Genomic DNA, 22777 nt, shown 5'->3' with positions numbered 1-22777 from the left:
CCTTTTGAATTTCACTACACCAGACACAAAGATAGACTCTCAAAACTAGCAATAAAAAGGTTTGCATGTTACTACATGCAACAGTTTTACAGTAAATGGGATGTTTTTTTTCTACATACTTTATTTTTACACCAAATTAATATGAACCTTAAATTAAAAGTTTAAATAAATGTCTTTTGTTAATTTGTTTTATCTGCAGACAAGAGTCACCGTGATAGAAATGTCTTAAAATAAATAACTCACTACAGTTTTCACATTTTAATGCATCTGAAGTTCAATTTTACATAAAATTAAATATTGAATTTTAGGGTTAGTCAATAAAAGGATTTTTATATATGAAATTAAATCTGCCTTAAATCACCTCATCTCAACCGAATTTACCGTAATTTATCATGTATAATGCGCACCCCCCCCCACCCACCCCCACATAAATTTGTCAAAAGTCAATAGTGCACATTATACATGGGTATAGGGGAAAATGGAAAAATCTAGAGGTTATGAAAAAGCTGTACACTTTCATTCTTGTATGCCACCGTCCACATAGAGGTTATGAAAATGGTGTACACTTTCATTCTAGTATGCCACCGCCACCTTGAGGTTATGAAACAGGTGTAGCCTACACTTTAATTTCAATATGACAGGAGGTACATATGACTGCAAAAATGTACAGTTGCGCTCATAGGTTTACATACCCAGGCAGAAATTGTGAATTATTATTATTATTTTTTTTAAATATGACTGAACAACAACCAGCATTCATTACTTTATGGTTATGTTTTGTTTAATGATAATGCTTGACAGTTTAATTTGAATCCCTTTAAAATTAAATTAAAAGTGTTTCGCCTCTTCCTTCATTTTTTCGTAAAAGAATTGTACAGATCTTACAAATTCTGCCTGGGTAATCAAACATATGAGCATAAATGTGTGGTTTCCATCCATCCATCCATCCATTTTCTACCACTTATCCGAGGTCGGGTCGCGGGGGCAGTAGCTTTAGCAGGGACGCCCAGACTTCCCTCTCCCCAGCCACTTCATCCAGCTCTTCCGGGGGGATCCCGAGGCGTTCCAGGTCAGCCGAAGGATGTAGTCTCTCCAGCGTGTCCTGGGTCGTCCCCAGGGTCTCCTCCAGGTGGGACGTGCCCGGAATACCTCACCAGGAAGGCGTCCGGGAAGCATCCGAATCAGATGCCCCAGCCACCTCATCTGGCTCACCTCAATGTGGAGGAGCAGAGGTTTTACTCTGACATCCTCCCAGATGACCGAGCTTCTCACCCTATCTCTAAGGGAGAGCCTGGACACCCTGCGGAGGAAACTCATTTCGGCCGCTTGTATCCGGGATCTTGTTCTTTCGGTCACGACCCACAGCTCGTGACCATAGTTAAGTGTAGGAACGTAGCTCGACCGGTAAATCGAGAGCTTGGCCTTTCGGCTTAGCTCCTTCTTTACCACAACGGATCGATACAAAGTCCGCATCACTGCAGACGCTGCACCGATCCGCCTGTCGATCTCCCGTTCCATTCTTCCCTCACTCATGAACAAGACCCCAAGATACTTGAACTCCTCCACTTAGGGCAGGAACTCATCCCCGACCTGGAGAGGGCACGCCACCCTTTTCCGACTGAGGACCATGGTCTCAGATTTGGAAGTGCTGATTCTCATTACAGCCGCTTCACACTCAGCTGCAAACTGCTCCAGTGAGAGTTGGAGGTCACGGCTTGATGAAGCCAACAGAACCACATCATCTGCAAAAAGCAGAGATTCAATACTCATGCCACCAAACCGGACCCCCTCTACACCTCGGCTGCGCCTAGAAATTCTGTCTGTAAAAGTTATGAACAGAATGGGTGACAAAGGGCAGCCTTGGCGGAGTCCATCCCTCACCGGACAAGAGTCCGACCTACTGCCGGATATGCAGACCGAACTCTGACTCCGGTCGTACAGTGACCAAGCAGCCCGTATCAGGGGCTTCGGTACCCCATACTCCTGAAGCACCCCCCACAGTACCCCCCGAGGGAAACGGTCGAACGCCTTCTCCAAGTCCACAAAACACATGTAGACTGGTTGGGCGAACTCCCATGCACCCTCAGGACCCTGCCAAGGCTGTTGTGTACGGCCAGGACGAAAACCACACTGCTCCTTCTGAATCTGAGATTCAACTTCCCGACGGACCCTCCTCTCCAGCACCCCTGAATAGACCTTACCAGGGAGGCTGAGGAGTGTGATCTCCCTGTAGTTGGAACACACCCTTCGGTACCCCTTCTTAAAAGGGGGACCACCACCCCAGTCTGCCAAACCAGAGGCACTGTCCCCGATGTCCACGCGATGTTGCAAAGGCGTGTTCACCAGGACAGCCCTACAACATCCAGAGCCTTGAGGAACTCCGGGCGAATCTCATCCACACCCGTGACCTCGCCACCGAGGAGCTTTTTAACCATCTCGGTGACCTCAACCCCAGAGATAGGAGAGCCAACCTCAGATAACCCAGACTCTGCTCCCTCATGTGAAGGCGTGTCGGTGGAATTGAGGAGGTCTTTCGAAGTATTTTTCCCACCGGCTTACAACGTCCCGAGTCGAGGTCAGCAACGCCCCAAGCCCACTATACACAGTGGTGCACTGCTTTCTCCTCCTGAGACGGCGGATGGAGGACCAGAATTTCCTCACAGCCGTCCGGAAGTCTTTCTCCATGGCCTCACCGAACTCTTCCCATGCCCGAGTTTTTGCTAAAGCGACCACCAAAGGTGCATTCCGCTTGGCCAGCTGGTACCCATCAGCTGCCTCAGGAGTCCCACAGGCCAAAAAGGCCCAATAGGACTCCTTCTTCAGCTTGACGGCATCCCTCACCGTTGGTGTCCACCAACGGGTTCGGGTATTGCCGCCACGACAGGCACCGACCACCTTACGGCACAGCGGCAGTCTGCCACCTCAGCAATGGAGGCGCGGAACATGGTCCACTCGGACTCGATGTCCCCCGCCTCCCCCGGAACATGAGCAAAGTTCTGTCGGAGGTGGGAGTTGAAACTCCTTCTGACAGGGGATTCCGCCAGACGTTCCCAGCAGACCCTCACAATACGTTTGGGCCTGCCACATCGGACCGGCATCTTCCCCCACCATCGGAGCCAACTCACCACCAGGTGGTGATCAGTTGACAGCTCCGTCCAAGACATGCGGCCGCAAGTCCGATGACACAACCACAAAGTCGATCATCAAACTGCAACCTAGGGTGTCCTGGTTCACGTGTGGACACCCTTATGCTTGAACATGGTGTTCGTTATGGACAATCCGTGATGAGCACAGAAGTCCAATAACAGAACACCACTCGGGTTCTGATCGGGGGGCGTTTCTCCCAGTCACGCTGTTCCAGGTCTCACTGTCATTGCCCACATGAGCATTGAAGTCCCCCAGCAGAACGATGGAGTCCCCAGTGGGAGCGCTCTCCAGCACCCCTCCAAGGACTCCAAAAAGGGTGGGCACTCTGAACTGCTCTTTGGTGCATAGGACACAAACAACAGTAAGGACCCGGCCCCCCCACCCGAAGGCGGAGGGAGGCTACCACCGGGGTGAACCCCAACGTACAGGCGCCGAGCCAGGGGAGCAATACATATACCCACACCTGCTCGGCGCCTCTCACCGTGGGCAACTCCAGAGTGGAAGAGAGTCCAACCCCTCTCGAGAAGACTGGTACCAGAGCCAAAGCAGTGCGTGGAGGCGAGTCCGACTATATCTAGTCGGAAATTCTCGACCTCACACACCAGCTCGGGCTCCTTCCCTGCCAGAGAGGTGACATTCCACGTCCCTAGAGGCAGCTTCTGTAGCTGGGGATCAGATCGCCAAGGTCCCTGCCTTCGGCCACCGCCCAGCTCGCACTGCACCCGACCCCTATGGCCCCTCCCACAGGTGGTGAGCCCATCGGAAGGGGGACCCACGTTACCCCATGGGTGCAGGCCCGGCCACCAGGCGCTCTCCTTCAAGCCCCACCTCCAAGCCTGTCTCCAGAGGGGGGGGCCCAGTGACCCGCGCCCGGACAAGGGAAACCTGAGTCAACTTTTTGTCGTCATCATAAGGGGTCTTTGAGCCGTGCTTTGTCTGGTCCCTCACCTAGGACCTGTTTGCCATGGGTGACCCTGCCAGGGGCAAACAGCCCCAGAAAACTTAGCTCCTAGGATCATTGAGACATACAAACCCCTCCACCACGATAAGGTGACGGCTCAAGGAGGGGTGTGTGTTTTCCATTTACTAAATAAAGGTAGGGCTGTGAATTTCAAAATAAAGCAAGTAAATAAAAAGAAAGTATTACATGTTCAAATAAAAGGCTTCAGAATAATTCTTTGAAAAAACTAAAAAAATACAGATAATATTTCATGTTTTGATCATATGGGTAGAATCAAAATCATGCATTGTAAAAATGCATTGTACAGAGGTAGAAGGGTTTTCCAGAATTTTTAGGTCAATTTTGGGGGTGCATATTATATGTTGTACACCGGTGCCCATTATACACGAGAAATTACGGTAAACTACGTTCACACTGCAGGCCTTAATACCTAGGGTTGGGCATCGTTTGGGCATCCGATTCCAAACGATTCTCGATACCGATGCTTTTAGGGGGCTGGGTCAAAAAAGTTTGCATGGTTTAAATAATGGGTGTGCAAATTATGTACATCCATATCCTTAGCAGCCCGCAGCATAGAGTAAAATGAACATTTGACTCGGGCTTCTTTATAACCAGTATCAATATCAAACCTATGAACCAAAAGACAATGTGTGTCGAACTAACCCAATTGACTTAATATTCATTAATTATTGTTTCTGCTAAATATAGTGAAGTTAAATATAGTATCGTTAAAATCGTTATTTGGGACTGTTTTATCACGTGAAATGTTTTATATGTGCAGGTTTTAACTTGACTCGCTGTTTTAAGCTTGTAGCCTTTTATCTTGAAGGGCACGCACCAGAACTCAGCATTTTGGTACGAAAAGTAACTTCACATGGCACCGGCCATTTTATTTTATTTTAATGGATGGAACCAAACGCTATAAAACGTCCATTCCTTTATTTACCCACGGATAAGGCACAAGGTTAGTGTTTGTGATATGGTGAGACAATGTTTGCGAATTTTGTCCTCATTAATTGTGATGTAAAGTTGCTACAGTGAAGTTTTAGTCTCCGAAGGTTTGAAGAGTAAAATAAACGCTAAAAACCATCAGTGCAAAAGTGCAACTAACCATTTACCTTGTTTGCTGTGTCAGTGTTGGCATAGACGTATTTTATTGTTTCACTCACCCAATTGACTGAGAGTTGACTTCACTGAAGCTCCGCGCGATGTAGGCTGAGGCTCGGAGCGCGTCAGATGCTACACATCCTGAAAGCCTCCTTTGCACAAAATAATCTTAGTCAAAGTGTTGCAAGTATTCCAATTTTAACAAAGTGAAGACACACTTTTGTTCTCCGCCGCCACCGTCTTCGTGTGCATTCTTCTTCGTTGGTTTTCGTCGCTTCTTCGTTGATCTTCGCCACTTCTTCTAAGGGGTGGGTGGACAAGGCATCAAAACTGGGACCCAAAAGTTTTTAATTTGAAGGATTCCAGGAGAACCGGAACGTTAGTCCCGGTTCCAATAGGTTCTCGATTCTCGATGCCGAACCCTATTGATACCCAATTCGGATTTTTTATTAAATCTAATCTTTTTATGGAGTCGTTCACGTTACAAACATAAATGCGACTAGTATTGTGGACGGAATTTGTCCGTGACATCACAGACATTTACATATCTGCAAGGCGGCTTATTTACGGAAGTTGTGTCCCTTTGCAGAGGTCTCGTCATGACGCAATTGTGGCAATTTCGAGGATTTTGTGCCGCCGCAGCCAACATTTTCTTATATTTATCATTTAAGCATCTTCTTTTGCCACTGACTGTTTTCTGCTCCTTTGCCTGCTGTTTGCTTTTGTCACAAGTCAGTTAGGCTTGACACGATCAGGATTTTTGGGTACCGATCAGCGAGTTTAAAAAAACCATAACCGATCACAAGATGGAGGAATGTGTCTATTTAAATGACCTGTTCATTTACTGTATATACTTGTGTACTTAATTGCTAAAAAAATTATATTTACAATAAATAATGTATCTTTGTTCCTGTATTTATGCCAGTGAGACATTGTGACAGACAGAACAAATTAATTGTCTTCTATTAGATGGCAGGAAGTAAATACAGTCATTAATGTATCCACTTTTTGTGACATTTTTGTTTGTTGGTGTGCCGTAAGATTTTTCAATTGTAAAATATGTTCTTTGGCTCCGTAAAGGTTGGAAATCACTGCTCTAGTCAGATCGTGTATTCTAATCAGTCAAACCAACATTACAACATGACAGAAATAATGGGTGCTAACCTACTGTAATTAAATTACTTTATTTTTATTTAAATGACTTCACCCACACCGAAACTTTGGAGCATGATTCGGACACAATGGCGGCATGTTTATGTACAACCGTTAGCGCTAGCAATAGCTTGCTCAGCTACATAAAGTTTTTGTTGCATGCTTGCGAGCCGTATCGTATTAAAAGTACGTGAACATACCTCAAGCAAGCGTTAAATGAACATCCTCTCCTGTCAAAAGCACCGGTGACCACGAACACACGTTTTTCCCCATTTTTGTCCTTACAATACCGTCAGCGCGCTCCACTCTTGTTGTCATCGCCACGTTAGTGTATCCGGTCGCATTTGAGTTGACAAGATAAAGCCCAATGATCGTAAAAAACGGGATGCAGTGGTATCAGAATACAAGATTTGATTGCACTAGTCTGACATAGGGCAATCTTGAAAGAGCAAATTTGTCTTGTAGTCTGATCATTACGTGAGGCATAGTGACAGACAGAACGTGTTGTCTGTCTCAGACGTGTTGTCTATTCCACACCGCCGACGTTTTTTTTTTTTTTTTTAATTAAATAACTTTATTGGCCGTCAGATATTTACAGGACTACGTCAAAAGACATGCGACAAGGCTAAAAATAAACTAGCTTTTGGATTCAAATATACTGTGCAAGATGGCGACGCAGACTAAATGTCTTGCGGAGCCGATCGATGACGTCATTGATCGGATCGGCGAATTCTGACATTAAAGCCGATCAGTCGATCAGGCCGTTAAAATCGGCGTAAATTCTTAAGTCACTTTTGTCGAACAATTGTGACGTTTGTCGCCTTTTTGATGACTTATAAGTCGGAACAGTGCGCCGTGAGCATCTATATTGCACTCGCATCGGATACATATCTGATTTATATCGACATATAAAAGAGGCATGGGTTGGATATGAAAAAAATTCTAAATTGTACTGTTCACGCTGGCATGACAATATGGGGTACATGTCACACTGGGCAAAAACAAATCTGAATTTACCTGCAATGTGACCATAGACATAGAGACCATTTGCAGTTTTTAACATCAATCGGAACCCAATCAATCATTCCCCAAATATTAAATTGAACTCGAGATAAACTATGCTTTGGTACATATCATGTGAAGCACTCAAACTGATAACTTAATTTTCTTTTTTTTGTCTTGTCAACAAACAGTCTAGGGCTAGGTATGTGGTTTATGCATATGAACACACACTGATCACAGATGGTGGCTACAGACTGCAAGTTTAGTTTACACTTGACGGTGGCCAGTTTGTCCTCTGTTGTACTACTATTAACATGGTCTAGCAGATGACTGCTCTGCTGAAAAACTGAACGACAACAGATTCCAGGCAATATGTGATGCCCTTCAACATGTCGTATTCTGCTCCACACACAACAGGATTTCAGATTAGACCCTTAGAAATGCTGTCGCCTCTTTCCTGCAAAAATTATTTTGTGCAACAATGTTTGTTTTCCACCGCTGCTAATCACGTCTATTCCAGCCTTTTGATTCCATTAGCCACTGTTTCCAATTTCCATGCCATTTTTGTGCTCACATGCATGTTAACTGCCTGTATGCACACATGCGCCTGTCAAGTTGAAGATTGCAGCGTTGATTATGTGTCTGATGTTGTCAACCGAGTGACATCCCTCCTAATGAAATAATGGTCTAGTGGCAGAGGGTTCTGAATCTGGAGGATTGCACATTGTAGACGTCAATTACACTCAACATGATTTTCTTTTCATTTAAAATGAAAAAAAAATGCTTTTTAAAGGATGTGCCCACATTGAAAAAAATATGAATAAAAGCATTTTTTTTAACCCAGGCACACTTGAGGCTAAGTGATTTTTTTCCCTTAGAAAATGGATAGAAAAGACATTAATGCACCAGCACTTTAGCAGTCCTACGACAAAGCAGCCTTGCCCTCCTTTTGTGCTCCAATCAACACAACGTTTGGTTGTCTTCCAGGGCAAATGACACATTTTTCACTGTTGTAAGGGCTCCTTTCTTTGAGATGCATTTTGCTTGGCTGCACGTATTATTCTGTAGGCCACATAGTATCATTTGTTTTGGACACTAAATTCCTTTTGAAGCTTCTTGGTATTTATACCGGTGGAACGCTGGAAGACTGGTTAGCACATCTGCCTCACAGTTCTGAGTGCCGGGGTTCAAATCCCAGCCTCGCATGTGTGGAGTTTGCATGTTCTCCCTGTGCCTGGATGGGCTTTCTCCGGGTTCTCCGGTTTCCTCCCACATCGCAAAAACATGCACGATAGGTTGATTGAATACTCTAAATTGGCCGTAGGTGTGAATGTGAATGGTTGTTTGTTTATATGTGCCCTGCTATTAGGTTGGTGACCAGTTCAGGGTGTACCCCGCCTCTTCCCCGAAGATAGCTGGGATAGGCTCCAGCACGCCCGCGACCCTAGTGAAGATAAGCGGTATGGAAAATGGATGGATGGTATTTTTTTCCTATTCTTCTTTCTTTTCAAATTACCATATGTTTCCATAAAAAGGTATACCTTGTAAATATGACAGATTGGTATGTTTTGCATCTTGCAAAACTGCATTATCACTATAGTGGGACTCTCAAGACCTTTTTCCAAATTATGTACTAAATAAAACCAAGGGCATCATTCTTGGACATTCACAACTGTCTGTGCTTTCAGGGTGGATCCAATTCCCTATGACACTCCAAAGCCGGCTGGCCACACCAGATTTGTGTGCGTATCAGACACACACTCGCGTACCGATGGCATCCAGATGCCCTACGGCGATGTACTGCTGCACATGGGGGATTTCACGGAGCTGGGCCTGCCCTCTGAGGTCAAGAAGTTCAACGACTGGCTAGGTACTAAGCTGCTTAAACACCCTTATTCGTTAGCATATATGCATTGTTTTAGCCCTGATTGCCTGCTGACATGCACATGTTTTTATAGATTTTTTTGTAGCTATATAAACACCGTCGTGGCACGAGACACATTGCACACATAACAAGCATTGACCACACAATGAATACCCACCCTTGTGCGTGACCTCACAATTGCTGTGCTTAAGTGTGTAGTTTAACCTTTGCGACCTAACACCCTGGATCAGTTCACATTTGACCTTTCCCTCAGACCACATGCTGTGGAAGAGAATGTTTTGTGTTTGAAAGTCCTCCATAAGAGATCATACACACGATTGTTTTTAAATCAACACAAAACCAAAAACGTTTTCACCTCATCAAATTGAGAAATGAGCAAGTACACATACAGTATTGTTTGTTTTTTATTTTATACACTTTTTACACATTTAAATGTGTTTTTAAAATGTACAAAGGATATAAAGCTTGTGCTCTGCTGTCTCACTGTCGGTCACTGTTCACACCTCTGTCCCAGCAAAAATATTAGAAAATTGCAGGTTTTCACGAACTTCATTACTTCTGCATTTTAAGAACAATATTTTTATACATTATATACTGAAAAGTAATAATAACCATTTATTTTGAAATACTTTTATTGTAAATTAAATCCAATTTATGTAAAACGTTAATACTTATTTACAATGTTGATGCAATAGGCTCAAGCAAACATTTTGTGGAACTTGGAAAAATAATTCTAAATGCTCATTACAACAATATAAAAATATAAAAGCAATTGGAATCACAAACATGGAAAATCTAATGAAACACATTTTAGTCACTGAGAAAACCTTTGGCCATGACTATACATTATTAATCCCCAAACAGCAATTGCCATCCCAAATAAACAATAAGTGGCACAACAAAGCACACTTCTTCCTATACTGTGCATTCTACTTTATGAGGGAAGAATAAATATTAAATCTAGGTGTATTACTCTACTTGCTCTCAGTAAGATGTATTATGGTAGCAATAAAGAGCAGCGGAAATTCCCAGTTGTGTTGGCGATTTCTTTGATGATAATTATGTTTCCCCACCTTTTCCCGTGGTGGCTGGGGAATGTAGTGAGGAGAGTTGATTTGCTTATTTGTTTGTGTATTTCTAAGTGGTGTGTGATCCACATTGGACAGTTGGAAGATGGAGCTGTCATATAAGGTTAGACTGGAATTTATGATCTTGAGATGCGAGAAGAGCTCATTAAGAGAAACTGGAACTAAATATGCAGACTAGGAAACCAGGATTCTTTTAATTTTACTACTACATAATTCACCGTGTGCTGTACTTGTCAAGACAGCTTCAAAGCTGGATTAATTTAGTTCTTGTTTTTCTGCATATGCAACAAGTACTTCATATTTGGATTGCCTAATGTGGAAAAAAAACTAGTTGATAAAATGACATTCTTTTGAAAAGCATATTGTTGTCATTATTTGTCGTAGAGGTAGTTTTAAATTTAAAACAAAAAGTTCAAAAAATACTGCGGCATAGTAGCAAGGAGTAAGGGTGATTGTTGCTTGCTGAAAGTCATTTATTGACACTCCATTTGAAGTTCACTGTAAAACTAAACTTGCATAACAAAAGAATCACACGTATTGAATATTAAAATACATTACAGCCTTCATTTCTTTCTTGTGTTTGTTCACAAAACTCGTTAGCTCAAGGCTAACACACAATGAATGAAAAACACAATTGATGAGCTAATGAAAATTAGCAATGAACTTGCATGACTTATATCCCTCAAAATAATAATAAATATTGGTACACAAACACTGTATAACCGCATAAAAACGGGCAATATAACAATAGTCTCTGGCATATGTTCTTCAAACGCTGAAAAAATAGTTATAATAATATTCGATTGTGACTACTTCTACTTTCTTTGTTACTGCTAGTGTGCATCTCATTGCACGTATTACACTGCCCCTCAGATGCCAAGATGTGCATAGCAGGAACAGTGATTGTCAATAAAATCTATTGAAATGTAGAATATGCTTATGTTTAAGTTAAGCAGTGGTTATTTTGCAATTTAACTATATTTTTGTTGTTGGTGTTATTGAAGTTATTTTTCAGGATTTCCTAATATTTTTATTAATTTTATTCAATTGTTGTACCTTCTTATTTTTAAAGTTACTTCATGTAACCCATTGGTAAATAACAAATGGGTTAGGTATTCTCATACCTACTTTTGCTGATTAATGTTCTGTGTTTGAGTAATGTCAATTCATCAAGCCTTTTAACATTCCATACTACAAAATAAGTAAAGTATGTATGATTATTGCTGATAGAGGCTCAGACTGAAATCGGTATTAGCCAAATTTCAAGGCTGCATTATCGGTATCAGATCGGAAGTGGAAAAAGTTGCATTGGGACATCTCTAGTAACGAATGACGAGCGAATAATATTTGAATAGTTACTCTGTTTTCTCTTCCAGAATAAAGACATGTCATTGTCCAACAAATGAAAAATCAAATTCGATTATTTGAAAACTATCTATAGCCCCCTGGTTAAGTCACAGATTTTGTCACAACAATAGAAAAGACAACTGACGTCTTTTGGCTGGCGCGTTTTAGCAACAGCATTATCTGTGCCAAAATGCTTATTTTTACTTTAAAATGGCTTACTTTAACTAGACTTTACACCGATTCTATCGGCCTGATCGGTATCGGCCGATAATTAGCATTTTATGCTGATCGCCTTTCATGTCATAATTCGTCAATCCGATCAATGACGTCATTGATCGGCTTCGCAAAAGACATTGACTCCGCATAACCATCGTGCACAGTATATTTGAATACAAAAGCTAGTTTATTTTTAGCCTTGTCGCAGGGTCTTTTGACGTAGTACTGTAAATATCTGACGGCCAATGAAGTTATTTAAAAAACAAAACAAACAAAAAAACATGTCGGCGGTGTGGGACAGACAACGCGTCTGAGACAGACAACACGTAATGCCCGGATCAGACTACAAGACAAATGTGCTCTTTCAAGATTGCACTAATTTACCGGTCGATCTATGCTCCGACTCCCACCTATGGTCACGAGCTGTGGGTTGTGACCGAAAGAACAAGATCCCGGGTACAAGCGGCCGAAATGAGTTACATCCGCAGGGTATCTGGGCTCTCCCTTAGAGGTAGGGTGAGAAGCTCAGTCATCGAGGAGGATCTCAGAGTAGAGCCGCTGCTCCTCCACATTGAGGGGATCCAGATGAGGTGGCTGGGGCATCTGATTCGAATGTGTACCGGACGCCTCCCTAGTGAGGTCTTCCGGGCACGTCCCACCTGGACGAGACCCCGGGGACGACCCAGGACACGCTGGAGAGACTACGCCTCGGCTGGCCTGGGAACGCCTCGGGATCCCCCCGGAAGAGCTGGATGAAGTGGCTGGGGAGAGGGAAGTCTGGGCGTCCCTGCTAAAGCTACTCGACCTTGGATAAGCGGTAGAAAATGGATGGATGGATGGATTGCACTATGTCAGACTACTGCAATACAATTTTGTATTACGATACCACCGCATGCCGTTTTTTCCGATCATTGGGCTTTATCTTTTGTTAACTCAAATGCGACCAGATACACTTGTTACCGTGGCGACGACAACAAGAGTGGATCGCAGTCAACTGTATTATAAGGACAAAACAGGGAAAAACGTGTGTTGGTGGTCACCGGTGCTCAGGACAGGAGAGGACGTTCGTTTAAGGTTTGCTCGAGGTATGTTCCCGTACTTTTAATAGGATACGGCTCGCAAGCAGGCAACAAAACATTATGTAGCATAGCAAGCTACTGCTAGCACTGACGGTTGTACGTAAACATGCCGCCGTTCTGTCGAATCATGCTCGAAAGTTTCTGTGTGGGTGAAGTAATTTAATTACAATAAAGTAATTTAATGACAGTAAGTTAGCACCCATTATTTCTGTCATTTGACCTGACTGATTAGAATACACGATCTGACTAGAGCAGTGATTTCCAACCTTTATGGAGCCAAGGAATATATTTTACAATTGAAAAATCTCACGGCACACCAACAGACAAAAATGTCACAAAAAGTGGATACATTGACTGTATTTACTTCCTGCCATCTAATAGAAGACCATTCATTTGTTCCGTCTGTCACTATGCCTCACTGGCATAAATAAATGAACAAAGATACATTATTCATTGTAAATATAATTTTTTGAATAATTAAGTACACAAGTATATACAGTAAATGAACAGGTCATTTAAATAGACACATTCCTCCATCTTGTGATCGGATCGGTGATAAAAAATCCTGATCGTTTAAAGCCTTACTTTAACCATGATCACTTGCCGCATCGTGGCCGTGGTCTGTTATAAGTCTCAGTGCTGTAAAATGCATAAATCCATGCTGGCTGGCAACATCTGCCTCTACTAAGCCATCTAGTAAGCTTAGCTACTAGGTAGAGGTAGCAGGCTCGTTCTCGTAAATCATCTGCCACGATGTGTTTAATGAGTCATGCATAACTTTGTACAATTCATATGCCGCGGTCGCAGTCTGCCGTGAACATCCGTGCAGCTCCTCACGGCCATCGGACACCTTGTTTCGTGGAGATAAACGTTTCGGGGAAAGTACAGCTCCATGATCCACGTGATTGGGTACAACTGTGGATACAACTGCACACATGTGCATGCGCAGTAAGTGAAAATGGCAGTGGAAGTGAACAAAGCATTGCAGCGCTGACTCTGCATGTTATTTTTGTTTACTCTTGAACATAATGGTCAGCAATGAGTCCAGATTGTGCATGCAGAAGTTGGATCATAGGGAGAATACTATGCTGGTTACGACACCATTGATAACATGAGTAACAACCTTTGATGGAGGCAGTGTGATGTGTTTTTGAGTACCACCTCCATCACGAGAAAAACGAAGCTCGTCATCATTGAAGGCAATCTCAATGCAGAAAGATAAAGAGTATGTCATGTGTTACTGATGTTAATAATAACACTTTAATCATCCTAATCCACAACCGAACACCAAATAAGAGTTAATGACAACAGCAGAATAAACAGGTTTCCATAGACACTGAAAGAACATTTTACATGCGTGCAATAGAAAGTGCTGCTCATACCACAAATTTCTGTTCATTACCAAGATGCATCATTTAAAAGGGTAATAAACAGTTTCCAGAGCAAATGTGTAATAATGTAATGCAATAATAATGCATTGTTACATCGTAAAAATAATCCACCAAATTATGTTGTGAAGTTCTTGTACTTTTAAATATCCCTCAGTTTTTGCTACATGTAAATCAGACGCATGACATCTGTACATACTTGCAAGTTAAAAAAAAATAAAAAATTGAGGTGGAAGAAGAAAAAAAGTGGTGAAAAAGAAATGTACAGAGGGAGAACAGAAGGGTGATAAAGGCCAGACCCTTTTGTTGAGTGCTCAATCGGCTAGAATAAAGTAGTAAGTTAGTTTTGTGCTGCCGAAAGGGAGCAGGGACAAATCACCCAGACAGGGAAGCATAAAAAGGTCACTGGAGACATTGAATGATGAGGGGTGAGAATAGTAATAGATGTTCATCGCTATGAAGTTCAGGTTCAGGCGTTTCCAGCTGTCTGCTGAGATGGATAGTGGTCTGCTGTGGTCAAGCAGAACTATCAGATGTGCTTGTAACCTCTATGACTCTGTATAAAGCTATCAGGGACAGACAGACTATTCACAAGGAAGTCTTCCAGCTATGTGGGCTGCATTTCATATTAACTGTTTAAACAATTGCCACAATAATAATACCTCTTTAATTGCATCCAATATGCTTGCGCTACACAACACCATAAACGTTTTGGATGTGCCCATGCCCAAAATGCTACAAGAAGGTTTTCCTCTAAATAAATTCTGGGTTTATGTGATTTCCAGATACTGTATTTGCCATTTGTATTTCTTTTGGACAGTTTTGTTTTAATTGGATTGTACAAAATGATCCTCCTTAGCAGACTTTTGTTATACAATAATTTTAAATTATATTAAATTATATTATATTATTAACGCCTGTCTGAGATGTTAAAGAATTGTTTAAGATTTGGGGCAGTAGCTCACCAATATCCCTGTTTGTTCTTGTCCCAGGTGGCCTTCCTTATGAGTTTAAGGTGGTAATCGCCGGGAACCACGAGTTGACCTTTGATAAGGACTTTATGGCTGAGCTGGTCAAGCAGGATTACTACCGTTTCCCCTCAGTCTCCAAACTCAAACCAGAGGACTTTGACAATGTCCAGTCGCTCCTCACAAACTGTGTGTACCTGCAGGATTCGGACGTCACCATAAAGGGATTCCGGATATACGGCACACCGTGGTAAGACCAAAGACTCTAAACATTTTATTAGTGGCCCAAAGCCATCCTCGTCACTTCATCCTTTCATCTTTGCTGAGTCACATTTACTTCCCGTAGTGTTCTAAATCCCTGGAGTGGAGGGGGTGCCCTCTCTTCTGTCAGTGTTTGGCCATGTTCCAACTCCCCTCCCTGCAGCTCACTTCTGTACCCTCTGTTAGCGGCCTCGCTTACATGCAAGATGCTATTCCCAGCTTTTGCATTCCTTTCTGAGTAAAGGACCTTTGCCTGCACTGTGGGCTTACATTACACCTGTGTTTTGACACAGGGTTAAGTGATACACATGGTACCAGGACATACTGTCAATCGGCTCTCATGTGGAAAGAACTTGTGGAGGGCAGTGTGATTGTTGGAGGAATGTTGGAGGCAGCATTCAACAGACAGAGGCTATGAGGAGTGTGTTAAAATAAGAAGTGTTTGTGAAGGGAAAGTGTTTACTATCCTGTTGAATGAGATCACTGCTAAGTTAAGGGAGGTATAGCAATATAACCAAAATACAAGCAAAGGCTTTGTCCAGCCCAAATCAAATGTCATTGTGCTCATGTTAATCAGCTGATTTAACTGGTTGAAATCCAGTAAATAGTTCTCATTCCTGCCAATAAGGTCCCACTATTACAATTACTGTAAATGCAACTTCATACAACATGCAATACAAACAAAATCTGGTAAAAAGCATTCTGATTACATCATCTCCAAAAAGTAAGAGACTTAACCTGCGTAGACATTTTAGATTTATGTTCATGTGTGAATCTTAATTGGAACAGAAGATGCTTTAAACAAACAAACAACCCCCAAAAAGATCTTGCTCTTAGGAACCTTAAGTGCAGCAGAATTTTTGTAACCTTGGCCAGATCTGCGCCTTGCCACAATTCTGTCTCTGAGCTCTTCAGGCAGCTCCTTTGACCTCATGATTCTGATTTCCTCTGACATGCACTCTGAGCTGTAAGGTCTTATATAGACAGGGGTGTGGCTTTCCTAATCAGGTCCAATCAGTATAATCAAACACAGCTGCACTCCAATGAAGGTGTAGAACCATTTTAAGGATGATCAGAAGAAATGGACAGTACCCGAGTTAAATATGAGTGTCACAGCAGAGGGTCTGAATACTTATGGCTGTGTGATATTTCAGTTTTTCTTTTTTAATAAATAAGCAAAAATTTCAACAATTATGTTTTTTTTCCTGTCAATATGGGGTGCTGTGTGTACGTTGAACTTAGGTAAAATGAACTTAAATGATTTTAACAAATGGCTGCAATATAACAAAGAGTGAAAAATTTAAGGGGTTCTGAAAACTTTCCGTATCCCACTGTATTGTTTTATTTAAAAACATATTTGCTATATTTATAATTTCACTATGTACCTATGGCGTAAAGGCAAATCATGGCATCTTTCTTTGACCCGAATGGACGTACTGAATTATGTGTTCAGAGCGGTCATTGAACATCTGTCTTTGCTTTTCTTTGCTTATTTAACAAGCAGCCTCTCAAATATCCAGTCTCTCCTTGCTTCTTACCCGTTTCCTCTCTTTGTATTAAAATATAACCACAGCGGCCAGGGCAATTCATCTCTTCCTTGACAGTCGTGTCGTGATGTTTGTGGTTCAATAAAGTAATATAGGTGGCGCTTCAGGTGCATTATACTGTATGTTGCAGCAAGTTGGTAGGTGTTCGAGAAACAAATTGCACCGACTGCAATTTGTTTGTGATTGTCCATTTCCATCAAGTTCAGCTGCATCATAATGTTCATAGTATTCTAGATTTAAAAAAATAATAATAATAAGGTAAGTTTTTTATTTGTAATAATGTGTTTGCTTGGCTCTTTTTGTATCTCTTCCAGATGAAAGAAACTTCAATTTGCTCCTGCAGTGCTGCTATGTGTTGTATTGTGTTTAAGGCTTTGGCACTGTCTGCTCAGTGGTTCTCACAAGTCTAGTCCAGGCTTAAAATAATCATGTAGGTCATCCTTTTGCAGTTATAATTAGCAGGGTTGGAGCCTTGCCTGAGAAATAGTGGAGTATTTAGTTGCAGGAGTGGGTCATATCCTAGTGTTTCACTAACAACACAGCAACAGGAAGAAGAGATTACTCCTTGTTCTGTCCATCCTTCCACCTTTCCTTCCTTGCTTTTGAGCGGCAGGATGCTGCCTTTCCTCCCTGGTGGGTGTTTAGTGTGAGGACTGGTAAGTGTCTGTTGTGACAGCTGGGGGTCTCTTGAGAGGCGTAGTGGACAGCTTGGCCACCCCCTCCTCGCCTTCCACACCTCCTTCACACCCATATGCCACCGTGTCCAGAGGTCTGGCCTGCTTGTCCGGTGTGAGGTCTCACTTAGCCACGTAGTGACCCTTCACTTCATCAGCAGCTCACGATATCACCGCCTGGGTGGCCAAGCACCACCATGCCCTCTGAGGTCCTGTGCTGCCAGCCAAGCTAATTCAGCATCGCTCGGGAAGTCTAGTGTGTATCCAGCTCTTGTTGATGATGGTCAACTCAGCTGCTGCTACTTATTTGTTAATTTATTTATTTGTAATTGCATATTTATTGTCAGTGCTGGATGAGAGCCTACATTTTATCAAAATTAAAATAACTACAGATTTGTTTAATACAATTGCGCTGAGCACACACCCAACATAACGTGCCTGTTTCCAGGCCATGGTTCTGTACGTGTGACTTGATGAGGATCACGGTGTGGAGGGTGGGGGGGGGGTCTGACGGTCATGTGTAATAGTACGTGCTCTGCTTGTAATGGCCTGTTAAGTTCTGAGAGGTTGGGGGTGGGGAGGCTTCTCGTTTTGGAGGCATTGTGTGCAGTATGTGAACCCGTGTATCCTAATAAATGCAGAAAGAATTAAGGACCAAAATCAAGAAACATGGTATGAATCAGCATTAAACGGAGGAGAAAAAAACATCCTTTAAGTTTGTCGATGGTAGGGCTTGTTAGTTTGCAGATTTTGTGAATTTCAGTAATGTGGTCAGTTGGTAAATTGCTCTTGCAATTTCTCAATGTGCTCACTTTATCTGTATAGTTGCGAGTTGTGTGCTGGCAGTGCTGATCAGTCGTTCTTTTTCAACATTATCACAGTTGAAGTAAGTACTAAGTGTAAAGCTGTGATGAACATCAAGTAATTAGGGGGGTTCTAGACTTGTGGCAGTGTATGTTACATGGTGCTCCAGCCTCCACATAAAGAAGGCACACAGCAACCCCTATCTGCAGGTTAGCAAGTTGTCGTGTTTTCAAGTAGTGGTTGCGGTCATTGCAAGCAGTTACGAACTCAGTCACTGACTAGATGGTTATAATTTCAGCAAGTGCTAGCGATAATATTTGGTGTGGTAGGCGATGAATTTTGGTCATAATATCCATGACTGTAAGGAGCCATGCAAAAGTCTGGCAAGTGGCTACCAGTGTGCAGCTTAATGATACGGTTCTTTTTGTCAGTCCAGTTTTTTTGTTTTGTTTTTTGGACCGATAAGGGTGACATATTTTTTCCTCAATATCGGGCCGATAGTTATTGTACATCCCTACCCTTAACGTTCTGGGAGAAAAAAAAACAAGCACCATATTAGATATGATCACTTGGGTGACTGCTGCGGTCGATTAAGCTTTTTTAGTTGATTTTAATGAAACCCTCTTGTTCTGATGCCTTTTGAGTTATTGGAGTTTCCAGGTGAACTCATGTTGCTGAATGGTGTTGACAGCAGAACTGAAGTCGAAAAAAGAGCCTTGCTCTTCCCCAAAGGATTCTAGGTATACCACTAAATTCCCTTTTGGCCTTGAGAAAGCTTAGCAGTTCGGCATACATACAGTACATTGTAGGGCTTTTATTGTTAGCCATCCAACAAGCCATTTTCTTCTCTGCTTACTCTCAGGGACAGCTGACTGAATGAGAAGCGGAGTATATCCATTTAACAAATAAAATTAATGACACAAAGTACTGTATTGCTTAGATTAAAGTACTGAACCAGGTATAGCGTTTAAAAACCCTGTTAGTTTATTTTATTGTAATGAATTCACATACCTTTATTAGCATTCTCAATATAAAGGTTCATAGAACAATTAATAATATTGTATAGATACAGACAGTTTGCTATTGTAAACATTGAAGTCAGTGCTTGTTGTGGCTTGGTTCTTTCCTCAGAAAATAGATGGGCTGGTGTAGAAGCAGTCGGCCATGAAAGACACACAACGCACACTTTTTAATGACAGATGCTTAACAGACCAAATACCTCAACCTCTTTCCCAAGGCTTGCTCACTTTAGCATACGCACATGCGCACACATGCATGCACACACACAGACACACACACACACACGATAGATGAGCAGGTCAGGCCCTGTGAGTGTTTACTTTGCAGACTCCGAAAAACAAAGCTTTTAGTCTTGCGTCTTCCCAAACGTGGCTATTTTCATCCCACTTCTAACTTGAGGAAACACCTTGCGGTAAGTTGCCGATGTTTGTGTTGTTGTTGTAGCCCTATTTTATGGTCATAAATCACTGTAAAACATGCTTCTTGGGGATACGTGCCATACTGTAATCTTAATTTCACCCTGTCTCTCTCTCTCCCAGTCTCGCTCTCTTTCTGTTGCACGCACACAAACACATACACATTATCAATAAATCAATTGCAGTATGTCATACTACTGCAATAAAAGCTTGCCGTATCTTGGTCAGACAGTGGCAACACTACACGACATGTATTCCAATACCACCGGATCCCGTCTTTTACGATCGCTGGGCTTTATCTTGTCAAATCAAACACTGTTGCAGAGGTGGAACCAGAAAACACATCACCGGTCAACACGACCGGGATCCACTGGTTACCATGGCAATGACAACAACGCGGTGTGCCAATGTATTGTGCAGGGGGGCGGGGGGCAAAATGAGGAAAAACGTGTGGTGGTCATCACAGGTTGTTCATTCAAGGATCGCTTGATATGTATGTATAACTACACGGAAGATAAAAAAAATCACACATGCTCGACTATTTATCTTGGCGTCGTAGGGCCAAATCGTTGGTTGTGGATTATGTGACACTACAAGAAGTTTTGTCGTTCCTGACAAAATATGTTGGGCCCCATCTAGGAAATCGGCTGTGATAGCTAATAGGGCAAATATTGGGGATAAAATCCTGTAGTCTGATCTTGGCATAAGTGAATAAAGCAAATAATGTTTCTGTAGGGCCCAATACATGTGTTGTTGGTTTCTGGGCACTTTTATTTGTCTTTTTTTAATTTTTAATTTTTTTTTTTTTTTTTTTGCCACTAACTCGTAGCTAGACAGATAATGGCGAAGTTCAAATAAATTACCTTATGCCAGTTTTCCTCTGCACAGCACTGGCTCGGCTCATCTCTACTCATTTGAATTTTTCCACTTCAAAAAAAAAACTGCACCATATTAGAGATTTGTGATATCTAGATGACGGTTCATGAGGCATCGTAACACTTCAGCCATTGGTTCGAGTAATGATTCATTTCTTGATGCTTCATGTGCACATGAATCCACCTGCTGACCATCTATATAATCACAGGCAGCTGTATTTTAACCACGTGTGAAAATATGATCTATTTTTGTCTTTTTGGCTCTTTTGTATGAAAGAACAATGTCTGACCAATAGACTTTACGCCGATCTGATCGGTGTTATCGGTATCGGCCGATAATTAGCATTTTATGCTGATCGGCTGATCGGCTTTCATGTCATAAGTCGCCGATCCGATCAATGACGTCATCGATCGGCTCTGCACACGACATTTAACTCCGCGTCTTCATCGCGTATGAATCCAAAAGCTAGTTTATTTTTAGCCTTGTCACGTGTCTTGTAGCGCAGTACTGTAACTATCTGATGGCCAATAAAGTCTTAAATAAATATCTTGTGGGTGAAAAAACACGTCGTCGGTGTGGAACTATTTTGCGGTGTCTCAGACAAACAACGCGGAGGTTATTTGCAGTCTGTGCACAACTGAAGTACGTCGTGGGGAACGTCATCTAAATGCTTCAACACAACAAATTTGATCGAGCACTTGAAGAATGTACACGAGAGCATGCCGCATTCAAGCAACGCAGCGTGGGGGAAAAAAAGAAAAGTGTCAAACGGACTCGAACTCTGGACAACACCCGTCCATATAGCTGGGACAGTGAGAAAGTTAGAGTAAGCATGTCATAAACAGTATTTATTAAAGTAATTTAATTGCAATAAAGTAATTTAAGCGGCATGGTGGACGACTGGTGAGAGCGTCAGCCTCACAGTTCTGAGGACTGGGGTTCAATCCCCGGCCCCGCCTGTGTGGAGTTTGCATGTTCTCCCCGTGCCTGCGTGGGTTTTCTACGGGCACTCCGATTTCCTCCCACGTCCCAAAAACATGCATGGTAGGTTAATTGACGTCTCTAAATTGCCCAAAGGTGTGAATGCAAGTGCGAATGGTTGTTTGTTTTTCCTGCGATTGGCTGGCCACCAGTTCAGGGTGTACCCTGCCTCCTGCCCGATGATAGCTGGGATAGGCTCCAGCACGCCCGCGACCCTAGTGAGGAGAAGCGGCTCAGAAAATGGATGGATGGAAAGTAATTTAATTACACTAAGTTAGCACCCATTATTTCTGTCATGTAATGTTGATTTGACCTAAACTTATGTCAGTGGCCAATCCTTGAATGCCCCCTAGAGGTCATTGGTGTTTTAACTTTTGTCTAAACTCCTAGCGAATAATTTGAGCTGGGACGGCTCCAGCATGCCAGCAACCCTTGTGAGGATAAGCTGTACAGAAAATTGGATGGATGAATGGATACAGTACACAGTACACAAGTATTTACAATAAATGAACAAGTCGTGTAAATAAACACATTGCTCCATCTTGTGATCGGATCGGTGATCGATTATCGTTTTTTTTAAACTTGCGGATCGGTGATCGGCCCCAAAAATCCTGATCGTGTAAAGCCGACTGACCAAGTAATTTCCTGACATAAACTGAATTATAAATTATTTTTTAACATACTCTGTGTTTTAAAGTGTTCATCATCACTGGTATGGCGGGTTGTATCATGTTTTTCTGTCACGTTTGGAAAATGGCATGGGCTTAAGCGGGCAGAGGACTTTGAAAGTGCTTATTCAGAAATATCAACACTTTGTTTTGGTTTTAAGTGATTCGCTCAAAAGTAAGTTTATATAAA

The 22777-nt window shown here is 42.4% G+C and overlaps 1 protein-coding gene across 2 annotated transcripts in view; it reads left to right on the top strand.

Annotated features, from left to right (window-relative positions):
• mpped2a (metallophosphoesterase domain containing 2a) overlaps window positions 1-22777 on the top strand; it is a 73437-nt gene that overhangs the window by 21115 nt on the left and 29545 nt on the right. For both annotated transcript variants that reach the window (XM_061702200.1, XM_061702191.1), the window contains exons 3-4: window positions 9058-9239; window positions 15365-15590. In XM_061702200.1, the coding sequence (XP_061558184.1) occupies window positions 9058-9239; window positions 15365-15590 (408 nt within the window). The remainder of the gene's footprint in view (window positions 1-9057; window positions 9240-15364; window positions 15591-22777) is intronic.

The sequence above is a fragment of the Phycodurus eques genome, chromosome 2, assembly GCF_024500275.1.
Source record: "Phycodurus eques isolate BA_2022a chromosome 2, UOR_Pequ_1.1, whole genome shotgun sequence".
Taxonomy (NCBI): Eukaryota; Metazoa; Chordata; class Actinopteri; order Syngnathiformes; family Syngnathidae; genus Phycodurus; species Phycodurus eques.
This window is presented reverse-complemented; position numbering and strand designations above follow the sequence as displayed.